Below are 21,585 nucleotides of genomic sequence, written 5' to 3'. Positions count from 1 at the left end.
TCCGCCAGGGAACCAGCCTGTGCCTATAGGCCCTGCTGACTCCAGGGACCCACATCCCTTCCTAAGCAGCCTCCCTCTCCCCTTCCACAGCTTCCTCCAGTAGCCCCTCTCCTGGCCCTGCCCTTCTCACACTCCTGGGGAGAGCCCCTACCTCCTGCCTGGGAGTCCCACATGAGTCTGGTCAGAGCAGGCAGCAGCGATGTCTGCCCACCACTTGTGAGCAGACCCTTCTCATTCCAGACAAATCCCTGACCTGCCTGTTTGCCAGGGAACGGGGTGGGTGCATCTGGCCACACAGACCTCAGGGGGAGGTTCTGCAGGTGGGGAAATAGTTCCCCAAAGACAAACCAGAGCCGGTCCTCTCTGATCAGATACAGCAAAGCTCAGAGTTACTGAAAATGTAGCCTTCTTGCACCTGGGGCTCAGAGGCATCCAGGACAACAGGAAACAGAGGGTCCAGGCAGGGGAGGTTGTTGGCCAGGTGCAGACAGGCACTGGCTGGCAGGAAGAAGGAGTCGGGAACCTGGAGAAGCAGGCCCTGGCACTGAACCTAGAACCAGGCACCTGGATTCTGGTTCCAGCTCTGTCTCTGACATACTTTGGCAAGCAGAGGGCATTTATTAGTTACCTATTGTGTGCCAGGTTCTGTGCCAGGCCCATAACACCCAGTATCCCATCACACCCTCTCTCTTCCTTCTACAAATTGGTCCATTGAGGTTCAGAGAGGTTAAGTCACCTGCCCAAGGTCACCCAGCAATGGAACCAGGGTGGGTAATAATCCAGACATTCCCCTTGAGCCTGCCAGTTCTGATGTTCCAGGCAGCAGGAGAGCAGAAGAAGAAAGGTACCCGCAGGCTTAATTACCTCCTCAGTGAGGGCACGCAGACGCAGGAGCCAGTCCTCAGCCTGATCCAGAGCAGCAGGGAGCTCACTGTGGCCAAGCTTCAGGGCCAGGGCAGCCTCCGTGATTTGGCTCAGGTGACGGGTGCGCAGCCGGTACAGGTACTCGTCCAGGTGGGTGGCAGAGGGTATCTCATGGATATCACCCAGAGGCTGGCTGTGAGGGACAGACAGATGGAGTGTGCCTGATGAGCCCAGGGCTCCCCCAGGTCCAGGCATGCACATGTGTTGGGGTTCTCACAGCAGGCCCCACCCCCTCTGCCTGCCTGCTGGGTGCCTTCTCCAGCTGGCTCCACAAGCACAGCCATCTCTGTGTGATGTGCTCCATCCTCACCTCCTCCAGGAAGCCTTCCTCACCCATGTCAGCCTACATGCCTCCTGATGTGGAGTCCCCAGCCCCCGATTCCAGGACTGCCAGTTTGGAATCTGTCCTCAACTCCAGTCCGGTGAGTTCTTTTGCACATATGTTCCCCTCTGCCCCACTGACTACAGGCTCTCAGAGGGCCCAGGGGGTCCCGCTCCTGCCCCCTGGATCCTCCTAGAGTAGAGGCCCCAGCGCTGAGTGCCTGCTCTGAAACAAGCCCGCTCTGTGCTGTGTGTCCGCATTCTTCAAGGAAAAAATTTAGGAACCCCTGAAAAGCCACTGCAGGCACTGCAGGGAGGCCAGCAGCTCAGATGTATCCACCTGAGGTGGGATGGGGAGCCACGACAGAACCCTTCCCAGAACCCTCTGTTTTGGGAAGCCTTTGGAGAGGAGGTGGGGGGTACATGCAATGCCAGAAACACAGCCCTGAGCCCTAAGAGGTAGGAAGTCAGGTTTAAGCTCAATCCTGTTTAGAGGCAAAGAACTCTGACCTCCCCCATCCCACAGAGGCACCCTAAAAGTCCTTCATATGGCTCCTCCTCGCCATTCCAAGCCCAGGGGTCGGTACCCACACAAGCGCCATGCAGAAATGCGACTGGGCGGTCTGTGCACTCTCTAACCAAGCAGGACCCCTCTCCATTTTCCCTGATTGAGGGTATGGGGGCTGCCCTGCCCCCACCCCACCCCCTTGACTCCCAAACAGGACATTAGTCAAACCCGCTCCACCAGGTCTGCTCCCACCACTTGCAGCCCCCCCACCTCCCCTCCCCGCAGCGTCTGACTCCCGGCTCCCGGCTGATTTATTTTTCTGCCAATTTCCCCGAGCTATGCAGAACCAATTACCGCCGGAGCGCAGCGGCACCGCCGCCGCCAGATACACCACTCTGGCAGGCCCTCGGCGCACTACATTTTTCCTGTTATTTTTTTTAATTGAATTTTTAGGGTGGGGGGAGCAGTACGCAAACTCCATCTCGGGAAACTTAAGCCCCGGGGCCTGTCTCAGGTCACGTACTGCACACCCTGTAGTAATATAATATTTACTGCCCCGAGGGTGCCGCGGATGGGCTGCCCCAGGCCGCTCCTCAGTGGTGGAGCGGCATGCTCCGTGGGTAGCGGGGCGGGGGTGGGGGGGCCTGGGCCGGAGCCCTGGGCTGGGGCCTGCCTGGGAACCAGGCCTGAGTGGGCCTGAGGGCGGGGGCAGGCGGGTCTGGAGAGGGATAGGGAGAGCCGAGCCAACCAGGGTGATTTATGCGCCCAGCCTGGGTCGGGAGTCGGGAGGGGCTGCAGTACAGACCACCAAAGGGAGATTTTCATGGAGGCTACAGCCCAGCCAAGACTCCCCAAGAAACATTTAGGACCTGTGAGTGCCACTAACAAGCTGTCTCCGTGCTGTCTCGGCTCTTTCCCTCCTCAGGAAAGCCCAAGGCAGGGGGTACGGAAAGAAGGGGAGACCAGGAAGAGGAGGCTGATGGCGCTCCACCCAGCCCTAAGCAAAGCCAGGGGCCCCGCCAACGCCGGCTGACTTGAAAATTGCAGGTAGGCCCAGCACAGGGCTCAGCAGGCTGAGAGCAGAGTGGGCTGGGCTGCTCCCAAGGTCCCTGCTTGCCTCTGCGGGGCCAGGTGGATACCTGTACCCTGGGCAGTGTCCAGCCTGAAAGATGAACTGGCCTCGGGGCATTCATTTCACTCCTTGTGAGCAACAGCTCTCCCCTGGGCCTGGGCTGGATGCTGCATCCAGAGATGAGACCTGGCCCTGCTCTCAGGGGGCCCACAGAAGGAAGATGCAAACAGATCCCTGCCTGAGCAGCCTCAGAGTCAGGATCCCTTCCTGGAGGAAGCGGCTTTGAGCTGCACCTGGCAGGGCCAGCAGGAGTTAGTAAGGCCCAAAAGAGCAGGAAGGGCATCCCGGCTGATGGAGCAGCATGTGCACAAGTGCAAAGACACAGAGGCAAGGGGGAGCCTGGAGGGGTGGGGACGCTGAGGGCCAGACAAACCAACGCAGAGCTTCAGAAGTACAGGGGCTCCATGAGGCAGGTGGTGGGGACAGAAAGTCCTGTCCACCAGGATGAGAGCAGGGGCTTTTCCTGGATGCAGTGGCAGCCACTACAGGGCTGACGTGGAGGCAGGCGTGACACAGCTTGAAGACGATGGGGATACTAAAGGAGGGATGGGAGAGGAAGGAAGGAGGAAGGACATGGGTGAGGCAGAGCCACCAGGGCTGGGGCAGAGGAAAGAGGAGGCGAGCAGTCAGAGCTGGCTCAGGTTTCCAGCATGGGTTCTAGGGAGCCAGGAAGACAGTGCCGGGAGGTGATGAAACCTGTCTGCAACACGTGTGGCCCCAGACGCAGCACGGAGGTGCTGGCAGGACATCCACGTGGACATGTCCAGCACATTGTGTTCATAGGTGTAGAGATCAGAGGAGAGGGCTGGGCTGGAGGAACAGAGTGGACACCACCGGCGCTGGGGAAAGGGGAGGCTCCCGGAAGATGAGCCAGGAAAAGGGCTGAGATGGAATAAGGAACACCGATGCTGGAGACGTGGGCCAGGCTGGCTGGAGAAAGGGTGAGCTGCTGTGGTCAGCTGTGGGCCTGAGTTCGCTCAAGGCCCCCATGCCCAGCTGCTCTGCACGTCGGCTGTGATGGTGCTCAGCATCACACAGGATGCTCCCACACAGGAGAGGGGGTGGAGGAAGCCCTCTTGCTGAGGTGCGGGGCACTAGTGGCCTCAGGTGGAGCTGAGCGAACTGCTCCTGCTGCCTGGAATTCCTCTCCTAGACAGCCATTATGCATTCCCAAGAGGACGGGAACCCAGCTCTCCTCCCAAGCTCCTGAGCTGGAACAAGCATCCCTGCTGGGAGGCCCAGCCACTCGTCCAACCCCGGGAGAGTGACTCAAAGGGGCCAGAAGTGTTTTTAGGCAGATCCTCCAAGAGCAGAGCCCTGCAGAGGTCACTGAGGGCAGCCAAGGACTCAGGGCCCACGGGTCTCAGATGTCCCAGGCCCCTCAGACCTGCCAGGCTACAAACAACACGGGGGTCATGTGCAGGACCACGGGTAGAACCCAGAATCCTGGCCCACCCACCTCACCCAAAGTGGTGCCAACGTGGCACTATGAGTCATCCTGCAGGTAGGGCCTGGGGCCCTGGGGATGCCCTGGGGAACTCACCCAATGGCTGCAGCCACCCCAGGCTGACCGTGCCCGTATGCGCCCCTCCAACCCCACTCTGTCCTCCCACCTCCAGACCACAGGCCAGCTTCCTCACAGATGCCTCAACACAGCCTGTCCCGAAGGCCTCACCTCCCCCTCAACTGGCTCCTCCTCCTGTTGACCCTCTCAGAGCACGGCCCCCATGCCCACCTAGCCACCCTGGCCGGGACCAGGGGATCATTCTGAACCTTCCTGTGGCTCCCACATTCACCCCATCAAGTTCTGTCCATTACAGAGCAGCACTGCAAGGGGGTTCTGCCACTCACTAGGTGTGTGAATCTGGGCAAGTTAATCAACCTTCTTCCCTGTGCCTCAGTTTCCTATCTGTAAAACAAGGGTCATTTACTTTTTTTTTTTTTTTGAGACAGAGTCTTGCTCTGTCACCGAGTCTAGAGTGTAGGGGCGTGATCTCAGCTCACTGCAACATCCACCTCCTGGGTTCAAGCAATTCTCCTGCCTCAGTCTCCCAAGTAGCTGGGATTACAGGCACCCGCCACCACACATGGCTAATTTTTGTATTTTTAGTAGAGATGGGGCCAGGCTGGTCTTGAACTCTTGACCTCAAGTGATCTGTCCGCCTCAGTCTCCCAAAGTGCTGGGATTACAGCTGTGAGCCTCCACACCCAGCCTACTTTCTACTTCATAAGATTTCATGGTTGGTTAATAGCAGAGACCCTCGGGGCCACCCAATTGGGCAACAGCCTCTCCTGCCACCTCCCCCACCCAGGAGGCAGCAGGCATTTCAGGCTTCTGTGCTTTTGCCTTGGCAGTCCCCTCTCCAAAGGCTAACTCCTGCTCCTCCCTCAAAGTCCACCACAGGCATCCCCTTCTCCAGGAAGCTTCCCTGAATTCAGTTAGTGGGAATGAGATGCACCTGCTTGGAGCTCCTACCGTGCACCTCTAACTTCCTAACAGACTTTACCTCCTCTGCCCATTTTTTGCATCCAACCATCCCTGGAGGGCTGAAGTTGTACCTTTGTCAGTATGCTCTGGGTGTCTGGCACTGAGCCTGCCAGGCTTCAGGAAGGTTGGGGGAAATGGGTGAATGGCCTGTCTGAAATTCCACCGCTGGGCCGGGAGCATTTCTCTGGGGTAATATTTTGATAAAGATATACTTCCTAACTGAACCATAAACAATAGAAGGGATGCTGCATCAGTGGCCATGGTTATCAATTCTCTGATGCGTTCAGCAGGGCTGTACAGCCATGCTGAGGGAGGGGTGATGAGGCGTATAGGGGGCATAGAATACATTTGTGTATATTCACACATTTGCATATATTAATCCCGTGGAGAGCAGAGGGGCGACTATTTAAGTCCATTTAACAGCTGAGAAAACTAAAGTCCAGAGAAGAGAAGCTTCCCAAAGTCACAAAGTCAGATAAAGAGACCAGGAGCTAAGTCTCCTGACATTTCTTCTTCTGAGCAATAATTATGCTACCATTTATGAAATCTTTCCCAAGGGCCGGGCACTTTGTTTAGAAGATATTATAAAGTAGTTATTCTTCATGCCAGGTTGAAGTTGAGAAAACCAAGGGTCAGAACCCACGGGTGGCCCCCCAAAACCACATGGCAGTGGAGGAGATGTGAGATGCCCCCCTCTGCTGGGCCTCCACACCCCGGGCCTTCTTTTCCTGAAGTCGACAATCAGCCGTGTCAATAGAAGGCTAAACAGAAACCATGATCCCCGACATGGCCTTGAGGGAATGAGGGGCGCCGTCACCCCACCCCCCAGCCAGCTCCTCCTGGAGATTCCATCAGGGAAATAAGAGGTCGGGGATCAGAGACACAATGCCCCCCATTCAGGTGAGCCGGCCGCCGGGCCCGCAGCTGCCGCTGCTGCAGGGAGATTTATGACCTGCTCTCAATGTCACCTTTTCAACTCCTGCGCTGGCTCCACCACCTTTGGACTCAGCACGGGCTGGACTGCTGGCCAAGCGTGGCTGGGAGACGTGCCATTGCTCACCGCCACACACGAGCACTCCCAGCGAAACAGGCCCAGTTGAGCCAGGAGAGGAGGGCACCAGGGGCGCCAGGTCCCCCCTACCTGCAGCCTGCGATGAGCTCATCCATCATCTGAGCCACCAGTGAGTCCACGTCCTCCGTGGAGCACTGCGCCTTCAGGGCCAGGTGGACCTGCTCCAGGCCAGCTTCCTGTGGAAGGGGCAGGCAAGGGTCAGGTGTGTCACCACAGGGCAGAGGGTGCACGCTGGACCCAGCCCCTAGGCCCTGTCACTGCTACTGAACCAAAAAGGAGTGAACAGTTAGAGCAAAGAAGGCAGAGCCCAGGCCCAACAAACCAGGTTCTATCCTGACTCAAGAACCTTCCAAGGCTGCCCGTACCCAAATACATCCAAAGTCTCGTACCTGGAACTCCAGCCTCACATGTAGTCACAAGGAGCTCGGGGGCGGGGGTGGGGGTTCTGCAGACTTGGAAAGAACTTGATGGCTTCTGATTCCTCCCTGCCACCCTCAAAGCAGGCCTGGCTTCCCACAGGTGAGTGTCCCTCTCCGAGCCTGCTCTGGTTCCCCACCTGGAACCCTCTCTCCTTTCCAGATTCTACCACCCTATGAGGCTTAGACTAAGAGCACCCTCTTCCCAGGAGCAGTCCCGCCACCTCTAATCACAGGAACCTCCTTCCTCAAACTCCCGTGGCTGCTCATTCCCTGCGCTGCCTCCCAGGGAAACAGGCCCTTACCAAGCTTTTCTCCAGCCCTCTCCATGGGGCCTCAGCCCTGAGCTGAGAGGCCAAGGACTGTCCCTCAGCCCCCCACACGCCCCTCCCCACCCACCGGCCTTCCTGAGCAAGGACGTGTGCTCGGGATTTGGACTGCCGGTCTCATAGAACTGGAAAGAACATGGTCCCTGCCCTCTTGGAGTCTGGAGTCTTGCTGTGAGCCAGTGATTGGCCCAGAAGGCAGAGTCTAGAGCTGTATGGCATCAACTCCACGTTCTCCCCATCTCAGCACTCACTGGTCTCCTCTTTCCCCTAGAACTGCCCAGTCTCTGGGAAGGTGGGGCCACCATGGCCTCCTTCCCTTCTCTGTCCACCTTTCCTTCAAGCCATGCTCACCTCCCCACCCACAGATATGCCCAGGCCTCTCCAGCCCCGCTTCCCTCCACCTGCTGATCCCAGCATGCTCCTGCAGTGGAGCCTGCACCTGTCTCCTGCATTTTCCCACCAGCTGTCCCCATCCACACTAGAGCTAGAGCCACTGCCAGGACCATCAGCTTCCCACTCAACCTCCTCACCTCCCTTGGCCTCTACACCTCCGCCCACCTGTGATTCTCCTCCATTCTGGCCAAGTGCCAGGACTGCAGCATCCAGCATCTGTAGGGGCCTCCCCAGATGTCCCCTCCTCACCCCCAAAACAGAACCTGACCTCATATGCTCTGCTCTTCTCCCCAGCTTCCCAATTCCCCAGCCACCTGAGTTCCTCCTTATAGCCCTTCCTCAGCCCCAAATCCAGTTGGCCACCAAGGCCTTGTAGCTCAAGTCCTGCAATTTCCGCCCCCGCCCGAGGCCACCTCCTTCCCAGGGCTTGGTCACCCTCCCTCAGGCTCCTGCAATGGTGGCCTAGCTGGGTTCCCACCCCCCATCTGCTTGCACTGGACACAGCCCCCTCGCTGGCCTATGATGCCTTCCTGACGCTCCTTGGCCACCCTCCCTGCTCTGAGCCCAACATCTCTCTGCCCCTGGAGTGTCACCTGTACCTAAGTTTAGAAAGCCCTGTATGAGAGGCACAAGTGAGCCTATGCCCTCCTTTAATAAACTGACTCCCTGAAGACAGAGCCAGCTCCTTGTTCACCTCTGGCCTCTAGCTTCTGGCTAGAAGTTTCTAGCATAAGCCCTTGCGTGCATTAAGAGTCCGAAGGCCTGTAATGAGTAAGTGAGCGAGAGCAAGGCCGTGCCCTGCTGCGTGACATAGGTTTTCTTTCTGCTCCCTTGCCCTGGGTCCCACTGCACACTGGAGCTGCCTCAGGTTGCTCGCATCCTCTTTCTCCTCTTCCAAGCGTACAGGACAGGACCACAAGCCTGGTACTGCCAAGACACCGAGGACACCAACCACGAAGGTTAGTAGGCACAGCCATGTGTCATTGTGTGCACCAGTGGATGGTGGTCTGAGACGCCCCGTGCAGCGGGGTAGCAGGTGCATGCACAGGCGTGTGCAGCTTTGGGCACGTTTTCACTCACCAGCCGGTCAGCAATCCCAAGCAGCTGGTTCTGAGTCTCGATTCTATGGCTGATGTCCTCCCAGTAGGATGACAGCACCACCACAGGTTTCACGTTGCCCCAGGGTAGGTAGTAGTAGTGGCACCCTGGAATGGAGAGACAGGCCTGAGCACTGTGCCAGGAGCGGAGGGCGGGTGGGATGGGGTGCTAAGAGTGCCAGCCTCCTGGGCACTCCAGGGCTAGGACTGGCAGAGCTGGGAAGGGGACCACACGTGGGAGAGAGACAGGCACCTGCTCACCCTTCCCCTCGAAGAACTCTCTTGGACACACGTAGAGTGACCCGTGTTGCCCAGTGTCCGAAAGAGGTGCCTGAGCTCTCTGTGGGAGTTGAGCAGACAGCTGCAGCTCTCATTAGGGCTCCAGGGCATGTCAAAACTGAGGAGTTGTTAGAGCTGCCCTGGGAAACCCAAGGCCACACTCCCTAAAATGTCCAAACCAAGGCCGGCAGACTCCTTGAAATGAGCAGGATGGATCGGGGTCAATGCTGACCACAGCTGGTCCCAGGAGCTGCGTCTGTGGGCACTAGTAGCAGGGCCCCTCGCCTGGAGGAGAGCAAGGGGACAGCTGGAACAGGTTGGCCAGGGCCAGGGCCTTTGAATAGCCTCCAGCAGCTTTCCGTGGGAGGCAGGATTTAAGGTGTAGCCCCCTGCTCTATGATCCTGTGATCGGGGTCCCAGCCAGGAGCACTGCCTCACCGTCAAAGACTGCACGGCTATACTGAGTGGTGGAGGCCAGCGGCAGGCAGGTCATGTCGAACTTGTTCCCATAGTTCCCGATGCTGACCTCAAACTGGATGGCGTCATCCACATCCTGCAGCATGGTGGCCGAGTAGAAGGCCGCAAACAGGGAGTACTTGCGCCTCCTAAGGTACTTCTGTGAGCAGAGAGTGGGCCAGAGGGTCACAGGAGAAGCAAAGAAAGGCACCCGGGCTAGGGAGGGGACATGTATCTGGCAGGCCCTGGCCATAGCCGGCACCCAATAGCTCCTGGCTGGACTGACGGGTGGCAAGTAGCCCAAGAAAGAAACAGCATCCAGATTTCATTGCTAACTAAACAAGCTCATTCCAGATCTGCGTGCGTCTGGCCACGTTTCCCTAATAAAAGCTGCTCCTCCAAGGTCAAGCTGCCCCTAATCCAAACCAGCAGCGATGGTACCACCACATCAGCTGAGTGGGGTCTCCCACTGGGCCCACAGGGGCAACCTGGAACTTCTCTGCCATTCAGAGGGGCTAAAGGCTCTAAGCCACCAGGCGCCTGCCCAGAGCTCCTGCCCCATGCCACTCAGGGTCTCCCCCTCAGCAGCCAGCTCTGCAGGACACACGGACTGCCACTGTCATGTGCCTGGGATGAAAGGGTCTCTTTGTCCCCTCCAGGCACTGAGCATAGGGCGGGGACAGGGCAGGAACTCAATCCTATGATTGAGAGAAGAGGGGTCAGACAATTGGGTATTAGGTGAATGTAAACAGTAGCAACAGCTAGCACTTAGTAAGTGCTTACTGCATATGTGTATTAATTTCCTTAATTCTCACAACCATCTTATAAATATATTATTACAAGCTATATAATATAACTTTAAGTATAATATATCCCCACATTCCAGATAGGGAAACTGATGGAGCCTGTAAGTGCTGCAGCCAGAATTCAAACCAGAGCCATCTGACCACTGTGTCTAACAGCTTAAATCACCACACGGACTCTGCACAGCTGCCTCCTGGACACAAGGCCAAGCTCCACCATTTGTTGCTCTGATATATCTGAGCCTGTTTCCTCATCTGTAAAATGGGAATAATAATAGTAACAGCAGCCACCTCATGGTGTTGGGAGGAGTCAGTAACAGCAGAGGTGTCAGCAGCACAGTGCCTGATACATGTTCAGTGCTTATTTGACTTAATAGTTATCCTTACGTTATTATTATAAAATCACATCTCATTTTGCATCAAACTCTAGACTTTTGAAATATTTTCATTTATCTTCTCTGAGCCTCTGATCATCCCTCCAGGGAGGCAGGGGCAAGTGTTAATTTATTCCCACTTTACAGCTGAGACCTGAGGCCCAGAGAGGTAAAGGCACTATGCATGTAGGCAGAGCTGAGTCCTCCCTCTGCCATGACACCTCAAGGCCAGTCCAGTGTGGCCATCCCTTCCCCGCCCCGACACCCAGCTCCCACCAAGAGCCATGCCCCTCACCTCCACCCGGAGGATGTCATCCGCAGGAAGGTCCTCCACCTTCTGCTCACTGTGCTCCACCAGCTTGGTCTCCAGGGAAAGCAGAAGCCGGCCACGATAAGCCACACCTTCCCCCTGCCAGGGAGGTCAGGTCACCAGGAGCAGGGGAGACAGAGGGAAGGAGGGGAAGGAAAGGGGCACCCTCTGGCCCTGAGGTAGCTCATCTCCCAGGCACCCAGGAGGTCCCTGAGCCAACCTCATCTCTCTGCAGATGAGGAAAGCATGGCCCAGAGAGTTCGGGGGATATGACAAGCCACCCAGATGGACAGTGCCAGATGCCAACCCAGAACAAAAGATGAAGAAAGAGAGACAGGGTCTGGGTCCTTCAGGGCGGGGAACATGGAAGGATCAGACTGGCACTCGGGAGAGGCAGCGTCAAGGGGCAGAAGGAGAATTCCCTGAGTGGGTGACTGCCTGGTTGTGGGCCCCCAGGTAGGGTTGGAAGACCCTGCATACAGGCCTGGGCTCCTGAGGGACCTGGGCATCTGGCATCCTGCCCTTGCCAAGCAGGGCTCCAGCCGGCTCACCTTGCCTGTGTTGAGCTCTGCGTAGGGGTCCAGGAAGCCCGTGAACTCTCTGGGACTGCCATAGAGGTTGATGTAGCAGGGCCCAAAAGTGGGGAGGAAGCCCAGGTGGTCATCCACTGGGAGACACAAGTGGCAATCAGAGGGATCGGCCCATTGGGGCTTCCCAATGCTCAACCCAGCCACCTTCCAGCCTGAGCCCACCCCTGACCCTCAGTTCCCCCAACATGCACCCGATGCAACTCCTGTCAGTGTATAAAGACGAACGCCACGAGCGATAGCTCTCGTGCCCTCCCCTAAGTCTCTTTACTCCTCACCATCATGCTGAGATGCAATCATATTTTTATTATTTTTATTAGTCTCATTTTATAGATGAGGAAACTGAGGCTCAGAGATGCAAAGAAACACATGACCACAAGGTGGCAGGGCCCAGAATGGTGTCACCTCAAAGCCCATGCACTCAGCCAGCACACAAAGTTGGGGTTCAAGGTCCTCTACTGCTCGTGCCCCTCCCCAGCCCCACCCCATCAAGTCCTGCATCTGCTCTCCATCCTACGCTTCTATAGGCACTGTAGGCCCTGCAGCCAATGGGGAGGACCTAAGAGGTCCCAGAGCCCGGTAACAAGAGAAACCGTCTCCCAGGAGGCCAGGGATGGAGCCCAGCTAGACGTTCCTTCTCCCTAGGGCAGCCGCCAGGCACATACCCCCTGCCCTAATGGCCTTGCCTCATCCCAGAATCTCCTCCACACACACACACACACATTGTGCAAAGAACATTTTTTAACAGAGCAGGTCAGAGCGGAGAGAATTACACTCCTGAAGAGGGGAAATCTCTCCACATCCTTTCCATCCTTTTTTGGAGGCTCTCTTTTGCTAACATCATTTTCCAGCTCACAACTGAGTTTCCCAATGGGACTTTACTGGCCATACCCTGAAAACCCTAAAATGCCACACTGTCCCTTTCAGAGGAATGGGGAAGAGGTTGTTTCCAAAATACCAAAGGTGGAAAGCAGGGCCAGAGACGGGAACCCTCTGGAACGACCCAATCAGTCCACACAAGGATGAGCCAAAGTAGGCACAAAACAAATGGCCTCAGCAGAGAAGTGTTTGAGCCAGACCTAAGGCCATGCACTGCGAGTCCAGCCCCTGCCGAGACCCTAGGGATGAGGGAGGAGCCAGGACAGGGAGGGACCAGAAGGCTGGAGCCTCACCTCCCCTCTCAGCCAGGGGCCACCCCACCTCCTTCAACACCTTCCCTCTCCTAGACCCCAGCACAGACAGGGCACTGGCCTTCAGGAGAGGTGGGAGGCCCAGGTAGATGGGCTAACAGGAGCATTACTAATTATTTGCGTTAATCATCTCAATTATGATTTACCTTGAGGATTTCAACTCCAAGAGTTTTTAACTCCTCTTGGCCTCCTCCTGGCCCCTGAAACACCTCACACTCCCCTTGCCCCACTCCAGACCCCCATGCCTGCCTCTACCCCTCACTACCAGACAGAGGGGTCTAACTGGAGCATCGGCCCAAGCCTATCCCATTTAGGAAGGGTTGGGGAAAATGGGAGGAAATTGGCCCTTAAAGCATTCCAGACGATTTACATGCTCTACACAGGCTGAGAGGCGACAGCAAATGTAAGTCCAGAGACTTACGTTTGTGGGGGAACCTCAGTCCCACCTCAGGCAAATCAAAAACCCCCATGCCTCCAGCACCCTCGCCGCTCTAACCGAAACCCAAGGCCCCGCTCCCCTGGTTGTCCCCAAGGTGACAGCAACGTACGGTCTGAGGCTTTCGAAGGCTTGACGGCACCTGCAGTCTCCTCTGAAGCGTAAAGAAATGGAATAGGGGTTAGGGTGGGCATGGCTGGGAGAAGTACCGGTTACATGAACAGGCTGTGGATGAAGAGCTGGCAGACAGACAGATGGAAAGACAGCTCCAGGCTGTGAAACAGATGCAGCCCGAGGCCCCACCCCCTGCCCAGCTGTAAATTTATCATAAACTAAATCATCACGGCCCCTCCAGACGCAGCCTCCAACACCCCATGAGCCCTAGGGGTCCCACTTGGCCTGCCCATCACTCTGTGTGTTCCGTTTGCCGGACCCGAAATTTGATTCAATACACTCAAGGAATAATTCAGAAAAGAAAATGTGCTTTTCCATATGATAGCCAGATAAGTGAGGGGAACAAAGTACAGACACAACGGAAGGGTGGGGAGACACAAAAGGGCCAGAGCTAGGAAGCGAGGCACACCCCACACTCCAAGCCCACAGGCAGGTCGCACTTGGAACCAGGCGCGCTGCGCAGGGACATTTCAAGGCACAACATCTCCACCTAGTGGCCGTGTCCAGAATCACCCCTGAAGGCTCCACGTTGCATGTTCACTGGCATCTGGCTTCTGACACAGGCCGCTTCCAGGGAAGCACAGAGCCAGACGCTGTCCACAAGCTGAACACGCTACACACTTGGGTGTGCCCCTAAATGTTGGTAAGGAATGTCTAGAAATAAGAAAAGCAAGGAAGGAAATGCTCTGGCACACATATGGACTCTGAATCTGTCCCTCACTGCTAGGCAGGTACACAATGCCGCCAAGGAAGCGGACACCCCTCGGTCTTCCTCCACTGTCCTCTCTGATTTCTGCCTCTTCCCAGATCTGACCTTCCCATTCTCCTTCTGCAACAGCAAAGTGTGACGCAGTCTGAGGTCACGTGCCCACCCGGGACGTGGTTGGTGAACTTGCTGATTACTTCCCTTCCTCGTTTACCTCTACCTGTTGCTGTCCTCCAGAAAACACTTCTTTTCCCCTAGCCCTGTGACTGCAGTCAGAAGTCAAGGGTTGAGGAAAACTTTGTGAAGGAAGAGTGCACAAAGACACAGAGAGACAGAGTGGAGAAGAGAGAAGGCAGCATGGCCGTCCGGAGTGAGGACAGGGCAGAGGCAGCAAGGAGGGCCCGGCCCAGCCCCTCGGCCCTCCTCAGCCAGGCCTCAGCTACAAACATCAGCCGGCAGACACCAGGGCTGCATAAATCATAATTCATGGCCACCTTCATCTCCAAAGCAAGAGGTTTCCTTCCATGGGCAAGCCAGGGCTCTGCTCGTGGGGAGATTTCTGCAACAGCGAGAGGGCCAACACAGGCACAGCTGCAGGCCCAAGGAGAGCAGTGGCCAGGGACCACCGGAAGGAAACAGATCCCATTTTAAGCTCCTTCTAAATGATTGCTAACAGGCCTGGCCTGTTATCTTGGGCTAATGAGGCCAAGGTCACAGTTCCAACCCCCATGTGCTTCTTACAGAGGCAAAGTTGGCTTCCCACCCAGACTGATTTTGAATTCTGGCTGCAGACTGGTGCCCAGCCCAGATGCAGAAGTCCCCCTAATCCCATCGACCATCTGACCAACACATGCCTCTGGTGGCTCAGAGGACCAAGTGGGTAACTGCAGAGCAGCCTGCCTCCCAACCACACCTTTTCATTAATTCACCCTTTCTTTCTTTTCTGTTCTTCCTTCCTTTCTTTCTTTCTTTCTTTTCTTTTCTTCCTTTCTTTCTTTCTTTCTTTCTTTTTCTTTTTATTTATTTAGACAGTGTCTCACTCTTGTTGCCCAGGCTGGAGCGCAGCGGCATGATCTCGGCTCACTGCAACCTCCACCTCCTGGGTTCAAGCGATTCTCCTGCCTCAGCCTCCCAAGTAGCTAGGATTACAGGTGCCCACCACCATGCTGGGCTATTTTTTATATTTTTAGTAGAGATGGGGTTTCACTATGTTGACCAGGCTGGTCTCGAACTCCTGAACTCAGGTGATCCACCCACCTCGGCCTCCCAAAGTGCTGGGATTACAGGTGTGAGTCACTGCACCCAACCTAATTCACACATTCGTTCATTCATTTGTTCATTCAGCAAACCTAACCAGGTGCAGGAGGAGGCACTGGGAATATGCAATAAGACATGGCCCTGCTGATGTCTTAGGTCAATGACTCCTGACTTGGGGGCGGATCACAGTCTCTGGGTGTGAAGGCCCATCCTGGGCTCTCGCCCCTGTGTCTGCAGACAGTTCAAGGGCACAGTGACTAGTGAAGCCACCCAAGACAAAGCCTCTATTTCGTCCACATCACCCTTCTGCCAAAACACAAGTATTTTATTGTGTTTTCCCTCAGTCCAGGGAGCCGGGGCTATGGAAGTCCAAAACACAGATGAATGCTCCCAGTTCTGTGACCCGAGCAACAAAGCTCAGCTGCCTCACCTGGGGGAAGCTGAAGGAGATAGAGAGCAGGACCTCCTAGCCCAGTGAGCCACAAGTCCCAGCCCTGCACACAGTCCCTGGGAGGTGCATGAAGAAGCTGAGGCCGTCACCTGCAGTCTGCCCCGCCAGCTCTCTCTGCCTCTCGGCACATCCCCAAGCCCACGGCGGCTGGCTGCCTGACTCTCACTTGCGCCAGGCAAGAGGAGAAACTGAAAACTGCTGGGAAATCAGCATCATCTACATTCCAGAGATGAAAGGAGACTAACTTTGGATTTCTTAGCTATGGAAAACACTAAGATACAAGTGCTATTTATGGAGCATGAGTTTCCTATGTATAAAGTTATGAAAGAATCTGTGTACATTTCACAGAGCTCATGTGCCTATTACCTTTCAAAAGACCTGCAGCTTCTAAGGAAAGCACTCTTTTTTAAAAAACAAAATTCTTACTTAATACTTCAGAGCACAGGGTCCAAGGAACACTCTAGTGTGCCCAGGCAAACTTGTGGGCAGAGGTGTTTAAGAGGTTAGTGTTAGGTCTTGTCCTCACTGGAAACAAAAACAAAAACACAAAAACAAAAACTCCTAGTTGAACCAAATCATCTGGTGAACCCTGAGGCGGGGAAATACAGAGAAAGAACTTGTTTTTACAGTTCAGTTTCATTTGGGCTTTGAGAGCAGTGAGGAAATACAAGTGTTGTCTATCGCCCCAATGGGCTAGAAGCCCACAACGTGGAGAAACAACATAAAAAAGGGCTGGAAGGAAAGTTGGAGTGACGCGTTCCGAGGGGGCTGCGCGCAGGTCAGGGAGGCTTGGCAGGAGCAAGGCAAGGGCCCGACCTCAAGGCCAGAGAGAGGCCCTGGCCCCAGAAAGGGGCCCACCTCTGCAGGAACGGGTCGGCAGAGTCCGAGAGTCATCCAAGACAGCTCCAGTTGGATGCACAAGTTTAACTCTTTTACTGCCACTTAGATCTAGCTATTTAACTGCATGTTCAAAACCGGTTAGCTGGTTGCAAGAAGATTCTCATTTATTTCCAGAACCATCGGTGATGGAAGGTGGGCCCAACTTTGAATGCCTTCCGAAGCACGCTGGGTTGCCTGTGACCTGAGCGCCATCTAGTGACCACAAAACATCTTTCTCGCCTTCCCACCAACACACTCTTGCGGACACAGAGAAAAGTGAGGGCTCACACAGCATAGAAATGAAGGTAGGTCGGAGGATGCGAACTCTCCGTCAGGGGGCTGGCGACAAGCACCGCTGCAGCCTCGTGAAACACGACTGTCGGAAAACAGTCAGAAATGCCCCACTGTGCCTCCACCAGTGTCTGCCCCTGGAATCAGAGACAGAGACAGTGCCAGCCAGAAAACTGAAGAAGAGGTTCCTTCCATACCAAGAGTGCTGACCTGTGAGGTGACCCTCTGACTGCATTACCACCCCCAGATCTCTCTACCTGTTCGGGAAGACAGCCCTTCTCAGAAACTATCTGAACAGCAATAAGTGAAGGGGCGGGGCCACATCCCGGAACACATTGTTCCCCCAGCGAGGAAGGGAGGGGCTGGGGCAGGAAGAGCAGGTTTGCAGTGCCTGCAGGAAGGTTGTTTCTGGGACTAGTCCAAAGTCCCAACAAGGAAATCAGAAGGCAGAGAGCAGCTAGATGTGGAAGCTCAGGGAGGGTGCCTGGGAGTTTACTGTACAATTCTCTACTTTTGCGTGTACTTGAAATTTTCTATAATTAAAAGTTGCCCTTTAAATGTTTCAGAGAACTCAGCAAAACCAGTCTTTTCATTTCTTTCTTGCCACATGGCCTTGGCATATGTCATCACCTCTGCCTGGAACTCTTTCCTACCTACTCCTCACATGCCGGTGGCTTCCCCTCTGGCAGCCTAAGACACCTCCTCCTAGAAGCCTTCCTTGACTCCATCAGGCAGAAGCAGCTCTCCTCTACTCTCTTATTCTATTTCACCATGCATGTCCTTTTCTTCGAGGGCACTTAACACAACTTATACCCATATATTTATTTGTCTGCTTGTTTGTGGCCTGTCAGGACTCTAAGTTCCCTGACGGTGTGACCAAGAATATTTTGTTGAACCCTCTATGCCCAGTCCCTGACACAAGGCATATGTTCAATAAACATCTCCTAAAAGAATGAAGTGAATGGAAAACAATATCAGGTATATGCCTCTGATAGCTGCCTACATTTACAGAAGGACATGAGGACATCAAGCAGCTAGAAGTCTAAGTTAACAATGTCGGCCGGGCGCGGTGGCTCAAGCCTGTAATCCCAGCACTTTGGGAGGCCGAGACGCATGGATCACGCAGGTCAGGAGATCGAGACCATCCTGGCTAACACAGTGAAACCCCCGCCTCTGCACCACGGGCCAGTGGCGGCCGTGGTCCCAGCTACTTGGGAGGCTGGAGGCAGGAGAATGGCTGAACCTCGAGGCGGAGCTTGCAGTGAGCTGAGATCCGCCCACTGCACTCCAGCCTGGTGGGATAGATGCAGACCCGCCTCAAAAAAAAAAAAAAAAAAAAAACAATGTCTTGCTTAAAAATGATGTAACATTTGGAAGGCCAAGGCGTGTGGATCACCTCAGGTCAGAAACTCCTCAGGTCAGGAGTTTGAGACCAGCCTGGCCAACATGGTGAAACCCTGTCTCTACTAAAAATACAAAATATTAGCCGGGTATGGTGGCAGGCACCTGTAATCGTGGCTCCTTGGGAGGCTGAGGCAGGAGAATTGCTTGAACCCGGGAGGCAGAAGTTGCACTGAGCCAAGATCACACCACCACTGCACTCCAGGCTGGGCGAAAAGAGCAAGACTCTTTCTCAAAAAAAAAAAAAAAAAAAAAAGAACATTTTAAAAAATGGTATATCCAGTCTCCTCTCCTAGAGGTCTCCTAGAGATCTAGAATCTGGAGATGATCTCCAACTTCAAGAGCACTGGGTAGAGTCGGCCAGAAACTGGGCATGTTAACCTGTCCTCCAGCTAAAGATCTCAGCAGGTGGATGAACAGAGAAAGACCCACACACCCTATCTGTGGGAGATACCAACACTGAACAGATCTTGCGGGAGAGTGAATAAAGCAGGGAGAGGGCAGAGAGCCAACCAGGATATGGAAACTGCATCCATAAGATTCAGGAAAGCATTCACCTGCATACTGCAGAAAATGATTTGGAATCCTCAGTAGAGTACAAGAAGATGTAGTTTTTGTGGAACAAAGCAGAACTGCCGGCAGAGAACAGACAAGGAGCAAAGAAGTAAAGGAAAATATAAAAGGAGTGACAGGGGAAAAAGAAAGCTTGACAAGAACCTACAAATGCAATAGCCCATTTTAAACCATGTACGAAGCAGTAAAAGGCAGAATTGGTACAGAAAAAAAAATCAGATTAGCAACATAGAAAGCCCATCTTAATGATAAAAACAGCAAATGTTACTTTAGGGTTATTGTGTACCAGACTTTATAAGAACCTTACCTTTATAATCTCATGATTTTTACAACCACCTCGTGAGGGTTGGGACTTGCAAGAGCCCCATTTTACGGAGACTGGAGCAACTCACTCAGTTACAAAGAAGCAGAGCCAAGAGCATTTGAACCCAAGTTGGCCAGCTGGAGGGCTGGAGCTCTCCCCACTCCCCCACTCTGCCTTCAGCTGTCCATGGCATAATGTCAGAATTTTTTTTTTTTTTTTTTTTTTTTTGAGATGGAGTCTCGCTCTGTCGGAATTTTTAAAAAACAATCCTCCACCCAGATTTAAGAATTCATCATGTCTCAGACAAAATTCAATGGAAAGTGTCCTTTACCAAGAAAGATTAAAATAATTTTCTAAACTATCAGAAAAAAGATAAATTCCTATGAGCAGCATCTAGTCAGGAAAAAAATAGACTAACTATGAAAGAATCAAATTGGACTGCTCTCAGAAAACACACAAAAATAAATTCAAAATAGATCAAATGTTTAAATGTTAAAAAAAATAATAGAATTAAATACAACCTTAGGGTCTGCTGAACCTTAGGGTTTGAGCATGACACAGAAGGCAGAAACCATACTTTCATTATTTAAATGGGAAATTTTTAAAATAAAGACAAGAAGCTAGAAAGTTAAAGAAGGAAACAATAAAATCAGTCTAAAGAGAGTTAAAGAGTGCAAAGATTAAAAGTCCGATAAAGTTTTAAAATATACTTCTAACCAGCTAATCAAGAAAAAAAAAAAAAAACTCAAATATGTAACATTAGAAATAAGAAAAAGGAAAACACCACAGGTAGAGAGAATTATTCAAATTATAAAAATTTGCTCTGTGCAACACTATGCAAACAAATTAGACCTCAATGTAATGGATGCTTTTCTAGGAAAACATAAATTATCAAAACTGACCAGAGTAAAAGCAGCAAACTAAAAATAACAATCATCACAGGAGAAATTGAAAAGCTTTTAAAGAGCTATTACTATACCCACTCAAAAAGGGCACCCAGCCCATATGGTTTTATGGGTGAATTATTTCAAACCCTCAAAAGACTGTATTCTTATGTTATATAAACTATTCCAGATGTTAGAGAAGACTTTAAATCTTTACAATTAATTTTACAAAGCCAGCATAACCCAGATATCAAAACCAAAGAAATAATAAGCAGACATACCAGTTGAAGATAACAGAGAAACAGGCCCAAGAACACATTTAGGAATTTAGTAGGTGATAAAGGCAGCATTTTGAAATACAGGGAAAAGATTACTCAAAATACAGTGTTTGTATCACCAAAGAACAATTTTGAAAAAAGTAATGCTAGATCCCTGCCTTATTCCCTAAGGAAAAGACTAACAGATTTGGCTACATAAAAATTTCAAGTTTCTATAGGTCAAAAACTATTAATTGGTAAAATAAAGCCAACAAGAGTTATTTACTACATATATGACAGAGGAAAAGTTAATATCCATATATATACAGAACTCTTATAAAACTATGAGAAAAAGATAAACATTTCTTCATATAGGCCAAGAACATAAATAGGACATTTATAATACAATGAATATAAATTATACAAACATGTTATATATAAATATAAAATAATTATTTAAATATATTCAAATTGAAATCATCAACTTCTCCAGCTATCAATAAAATGAAAATTAAGGCAACAGTGAAATACCATTTTCACCTATCAAATTAACAAAGTTCTTTTTTTAATATTATTTTACCCTGTGTTGGGGAGGGCATAGCAAAATAAGCCTAGGGACATGATAAGAGTATAAAATAGTCCAGTCTTTCTGAAGGGCAATTTTGATAAATGTCAAAAGCCTTAAAAATGTTGAAATCCTAGGCCAGGTGCAGTGGCTCATGCCTGTAATCCCAGCACTTTGGGAGGCCGAGGTGGGCGGATCACAAGGCCAGGAGTTCGAGACCAGCCTGGCCAACGTGGTAAAACCCTGTCTCTACTAAAAATACAAAGATTAGCTGGGCGTGGTGGTGTGCACCTGTAGTCCCAGCTACTCGGGAGGCTGAGGCAGGAGACTTGCTCGAATCGGGGAGGTGGAGGTTGCAGTGAGCCGAGTTTGGGCCACTGCACTCCAGCCTGGCGACAGAGTGAGACTCCATCTCAAAAAAAAAAAAAAAGTTGAAATCTTTTCCAATTTTAGCTATTTATCCAAAAGGAAACTCATGAATTACATAAAGATTCAGCTACAGAAATATTCATTGCCAATTTAGTTGCTTATAATGTGGAAAATTTTGAAAACACCTACATGTTCATCATCAACTAGTTAACATGGATCATGATACATTCACATAATGGAACATGTGTATTCATTTAAAATTGTATTATAGAAGAACATTTAATAACAGGAAAAGATATCTATGTTGTATTGTCAAGTATCAAAAAGCAATTTTCAAAACAATTTGTTCTAATGTATAT

The 21,585-nt window shown here is 52.4% G+C and overlaps 1 protein-coding gene across 16 annotated transcripts in view; it reads right to left on the bottom strand.

Annotated features, from left to right (window-relative positions):
* The window catches only part of DYSF (dysferlin), a 231,439-nt gene that overhangs the window by 121,876 nt on the left and 87,978 nt on the right, over positions 1-21,585 (bottom strand). For 8 of the 16 annotated variants that reach the window (XM_021924954.2, XM_021924956.2, XM_021924961.2 and 5 more), the window contains 7 exons: positions 13,228-13,269; positions 11,454-11,569; positions 10,888-11,001; positions 9,398-9,575; positions 8,664-8,788; positions 6,515-6,621; positions 865-1,057 (listed from right to left, as the gene is read on the bottom strand). In XM_021924954.2, coding sequence (XP_021780646.2) covers positions 865-1,057; positions 6,515-6,621; positions 8,664-8,788; positions 9,398-9,575; positions 10,888-11,001; positions 11,454-11,569; positions 13,228-13,269 — 875 coding nt within the window. The remainder of the gene's footprint in view (positions 1-864; positions 1,058-6,514; positions 6,622-8,663; positions 8,789-9,397; positions 9,576-10,887; positions 11,002-11,453; positions 11,570-13,227; positions 13,270-21,585) is intronic. The other 8 variants (XM_021924952.2, XM_021924957.2, XM_021924959.2 and 5 more) reach the window with 1 other exon arrangement.

This window comes from Papio anubis, chromosome 14, assembly GCF_008728515.1.
Source record: "Papio anubis isolate 15944 chromosome 14, Panubis1.0, whole genome shotgun sequence".
Classification (NCBI taxonomy): domain Eukaryota; kingdom Metazoa; phylum Chordata; class Mammalia; order Primates; family Cercopithecidae; genus Papio; species Papio anubis.
This window is presented reverse-complemented; position numbering and strand designations above follow the sequence as displayed.